At 43.2% G+C, this 4,589-nt stretch overlaps 1 protein-coding gene across 1 annotated transcript; it reads left to right on the forward strand.

Moving 5' to 3' along the window:
- The first annotated feature begins 224 nt into the window (after positions 1 to 224).
- LOC124642684 lies at positions 225 to 4,179 on the forward strand. The gene is made up of 2 exons (XM_047181287.1): positions 225 to 1,250; positions 4,040 to 4,179. Exons 1-2 carry the CDS (start codon positions 413 to 415, stop codon positions 4,051 to 4,053), a joined length of 852 nt encoding a protein of 283 aa, XP_047037243.1. The 5' UTR covers positions 225 to 412; the 3' UTR covers positions 4,054 to 4,179.
- The last annotated feature ends 410 nt before the right edge of the window (positions 4,180 to 4,589 follow it).

Consider the following 4,589-nt stretch of genomic DNA (forward strand, 5'->3'; position numbering starts at 1 on the left):
AATATATTTCCCGTTATGTACCTTCTTCTCGTGTCGCGTCTCTTGTTGTAATTTCCGTACTCTGTGTTGTAATTCATATTTTTTTTATATCTAATTTTTTTTTGTTGTTTTGTTTTGTATTTTTCTCTTTTTTTCCTTGTGTCACTCGCGTGAATAAAATTTTTTCTTTCTTTCTTTCAAGTCATCGATATAGATACGTATATGAAAATATTTTTTAAGCAATGTGTTGTGTATCTATGCACGCGTCGGCTTCCGTAAATAAAGCAGTGCGCTACCGACCACCGGCCGTTTCACTTGTGTCCTATATCCGCGTCCCAGTCCGCATACCTAACATTGGCGACGAGCGTATATCTGCGCGTAAAAAGGATAAACCACGTGTTGTAAAGTGTTTACAATTATAAAGTGAGTGAAAATGGCGAATAATGTGCAATTCGGCATATTAAGTACGTTCGACCACAATTCTCAAACATGGCGGACATACAAAAGCCGTATAGGACAATATTTTGTCGCCAACGACATTAACAAGACAACTGATGCGTCGGGCAAGAAAAGAAAAGCCATCCTTCTTAGCGCACTCACTGAGGGCACATATAAATTGACTACGGATTTGGTGCGGCCCAAGGACATAGAAAACGTGCCGTACGAAGACCTCCTGTCTGCGCTGGACGAGCATTTCACCCCAAAATGCGTTGGGTTTGGGGAAAGGCACAATTTTTATATAGCAGTCCAACAAGCAGGAGAAACGTATTCTCAATGGGCCGCGAGATTGCGCGGGCTCACGGAGAAGTGCAAGTTTCATAATGTAGAAGAGGCACTTCGCGACAAATTTATAATGGGTATGCTGCCCGGTCGCGAAAAAGAAAAAATATATACCAAGGACCTGGCGGACCTTACACTGGCTAAGGTCGTGGAGTTGGCGGAGAATTTGAGCCGAGGCCGCGCCGCCGCCGCCGCAAGTGGGGGCGCAGGCGCGGGCTCGGGCGCCGCTGGCGCGGCCCCTGACGCTGCCGCGGCGTCTATATCCACGGCGACGGAGCAGCTTTACAAAATTGCTCAGAAAAGTGTTAGTGTAGGGAAAGTAAAGTGTGGTGTGTGCGGTTTCTCTAACCACAAATCTGCAGATTGCAGATTCGCTAATTATGTGTGCAAGAAATGTCACGTAAAAGGGCATTTACGTAAAATGTGCGGGAAAGTGAACTACGTGGTGGTAGGAAACGGTGACAAGGGTGAAAGTGACGGAGATGATGACGGTGAGCTATTTTATATCCGTTCCTTCAGAGGCGAACCCATGGTGGAAACGATTTTTGTAAATGACATTCCGTTTGAGTTCCAAGTAGATAGCGGGTCCGCGGTCACGGTAGTGTCGGAGGGGTTCTACGAGACACATTTTAAAAATGTGCCACTAGCAAGTACTCGTAAACAACTAATGACCTATAACGGTGGCAAAATTATATGTTTAGGTACGTTAAATTTACCTATTAGCTATGCAGAACAAACACGGAATATAGCGCTTTACGTGGTCAGGGACGGAGGCCCACCGCTGCTGGGGCGGGATTTCATATCTTTATTCAATTTGCAGTTGACGGGCGCTCCAGTAAATTACGTTAAGTCAGAAGATTCCGTGCAGGAATTACAAAAAAAATATTCAGACCTATTTTCATCTAAATTAGGAACGTTTAATAAATATGTTATTAAACTATCGCTGAAAGAAGGTTCAAAACCGGTTTTCTGCAAAGCACGGCCGGTAGCATTCGCATTACGAGACAAGGTTAACGAAGAAATCGATAGACTAGTCGATTTAGGTATTCTCGAACCGGTCGAGTACTCAGAATACGCATCCCCGATAGTTCCCGTGTTAAAGCGCAACGGGACAGTCAGGCTGTGCGCTGACTATTCCGTATCTATCAACAAGCAGCTGCTTGTCGAACAGTATCCACTTCCCACTACGAATGAGTTATTCTCAAAAATCCATGGCGGCGAACAATATAGCAAACTCGATTTATCAATGGCGTACAATCAATTTGTATTAGATGACGAATCAAAAAACCTAACATGCATCAATACCAACCGTGGTTTATATAGGTTCACGCGTCTGGTTTTCGGGTTGGCTAGCGCGCCGTCCATATTTCAACGCGCCATGGAAAGTGTATTAGCTGGGTTAAAAGGAGTTGTCTGTATGCTTGACGATATTTTAGTCACGGGTAAAAACCGACGGGAACACCTAGAAAATCTGAATGCGGTTTTAAAGCGTCTACAAAATGCTGGATTAACGTTACAGAAAGAAAAATGTAGTTTTTTTCAGGACGAAGTCAGTTATCTAGGTTATATTATTACGAAAAACGGTCTTAAGAAATCACCAGAGAAAATTAAAGCAATGATTGAGGCACCGGTGCCCACAAATGTCAGCCAGTTGCAATCATTTTTAGGGTTAATTAATTACTACAGGAATTTTATACCTAATACATCCACCATTCTCAGTCCATTATATGACTTATTAAAAAAAGATAATAAGTGGGAATGGACTAGTAGGCATGACTCGGCTTTTAGGGAAATAAAGGAGTTAATGACGTCGGACCAAATACTTGCTCATTATGACCCAAACTCGCAATTAATATTAACAGTGGATGCTTCTCCGAGCGGGTTAGGAGCGATCTTATCACAAATAGGCAAGGACGGGGTTGAACGACCTATTTCATTCGCTTCACGTACGTTGAATGCCGCGGAAAAACGTTATGCGCAAATTCAAAAGGAGGCTACAGCCATTATTTACGGCGTGAGGCGATTCCACCAGTACCTCTATGGTAGATTCAATCCTTTCATTCTAAGAACAGATCATAAACCATTATTATCAATTTTTGGTCCATATAAAGGTATCCCCGAAATGTCAGCAAACAGATTGCAAAGGTACGCGTTGTTTTTAAGTAGTTATAACTATAAAATTGAATACGTGCGCAGCGTTGACAACAGCGCGGATTACCTGTCCCGTTCTAGCCTACCGCGCTCGCGCCACGAGTGCGCGTGTACCGAACAGTGCCGGTGTTGTGATTGCGAGGTGGCATATGACCGCGCGACTTATGTTTGTTTTGTTATAGATAGTAGCATGCCCGTAACGCTAGATAAATTACGTGATGAAACAAAAGCTGACGATGTTTTAAAACGCGTGATTAATTATATTTTAAATGGTTGGCCACCGAGGGAAAATGACAGTCGTCTTAAGCCATTTTATTTATGTAAGACACAATTATCTTACGAGAATGGTTGCGTAATGCGGGGTCATAAGATAGTTATACCAACGGGGCTATATGAACGAATTTTGAAAGAGTTACATTCTTCTCACTTAGGTATAGTTAAAACCAAGGCCGAAGCTCGATCAAGGTTTTGGTTTCCAGGGATTGATCAGGCGGTAGAAAAAATGATAAATTCATGCGATATATGCATTCAATTACGAGCTTCCCCCTCGCGCGCCACTGTAGTGCATTGGAGCACTCCACCCAGCCCGTTCGATAGGATTCATATAGATTTTTTGGGACCGATAAGGGGTTGTGTCTATTTAGTGGCAGTAGATGCTTACTCTAAGTGGTTAGAAGTATATGAGATGAATGCCGCCACGTCTTCAACGGCGGTAATCAGAAAACTTCATGAGTTAATTTCGAGGTTCGGTGTTCCAAAAACGATTGTAAGTGATAATGGCACAGCATTTTGCTCACAAGAGTTTCAATTGTTCTGCGCGACTAACGGAATAGTGCATATCACGTCACCGGTTTATCATCCGCCTAGCAACGGCCAGGCAGAAAGCTTTGTAAAGATTGTAAAAAAAGGTATAAAGTCTTGTTTATTGTCTAGTAATAGTACGAAGGATACATCAAAAAAGTTACTTAAATACCTTATGGATTATAGAAATTCGGTTCATTCCACTACGGGTTTGTCTCCTGCTCAACTAGTTTTCGGTCACAAGTTGAGAACGCGGTTGGACTTGCTCAAGCCTCCGTCGTCTGCACCCTTGTCATCGCCTATGTCTAACCTTAGTAAACACCAACAGTGTATGCCAACTAAACAGACCAAAGAACTTAAAATTAATAGTTTTAAGGAAAACGATATTGTTTTATATAAGAAATTTATTAATAATTTAAAGTATACATGGTGTAAAGGCGTAGTATTAAAAAAAATAGGCAAAGTAGTGTATTTAGTGAAAGACATTAGTAGTTCGGAAAGTTATAAAAGACATGTAAATCAGCTGTTGCTTTACAAAGGAACCATTAATGGGGGACGAGATTTTAAAGTAAACTTACCTGGGTCGTCGCCGTCGCCGCCGCCATCGTCGCCGTCACCGCCGCCATCGTCGCCGTCGCCGCCGCCATCGTCGCCGTCGGTTCTGCCATCGCCACCATCACCAACTCGGTCGGCATCCTCGCCTCATCCATTGGCATCTCAGGGCAGGCAGGGGGAAAATAGAAGGCAAGAAGTGTACGAGCCAAGGGAGGAAGATGAGATGAACGATGAGAATGGAAGTCAGAGTAGCCCGGAGGAGGACTTTCAGGAAGCGGAAACGACCAGTGTAGTAGAAACCCCACCCAGAATGGTGTTACGCA

This window comes from Helicoverpa zea, chromosome 25 (assembly GCF_022581195.2).
Source record: "Helicoverpa zea isolate HzStark_Cry1AcR chromosome 25, ilHelZeax1.1, whole genome shotgun sequence".
NCBI lineage: Eukaryota > Metazoa > Arthropoda > Insecta > Lepidoptera > Noctuidae > Helicoverpa > Helicoverpa zea.

What these genes read in the sequence shown, in the direction of transcription:
- LOC124642684 (XM_047181287.1), top strand. Translation starts at nt 413, where the DNA reads ATGGCGAATAATGTGCAATTCGGCATATTAAGTACGTTCGACCACAAT.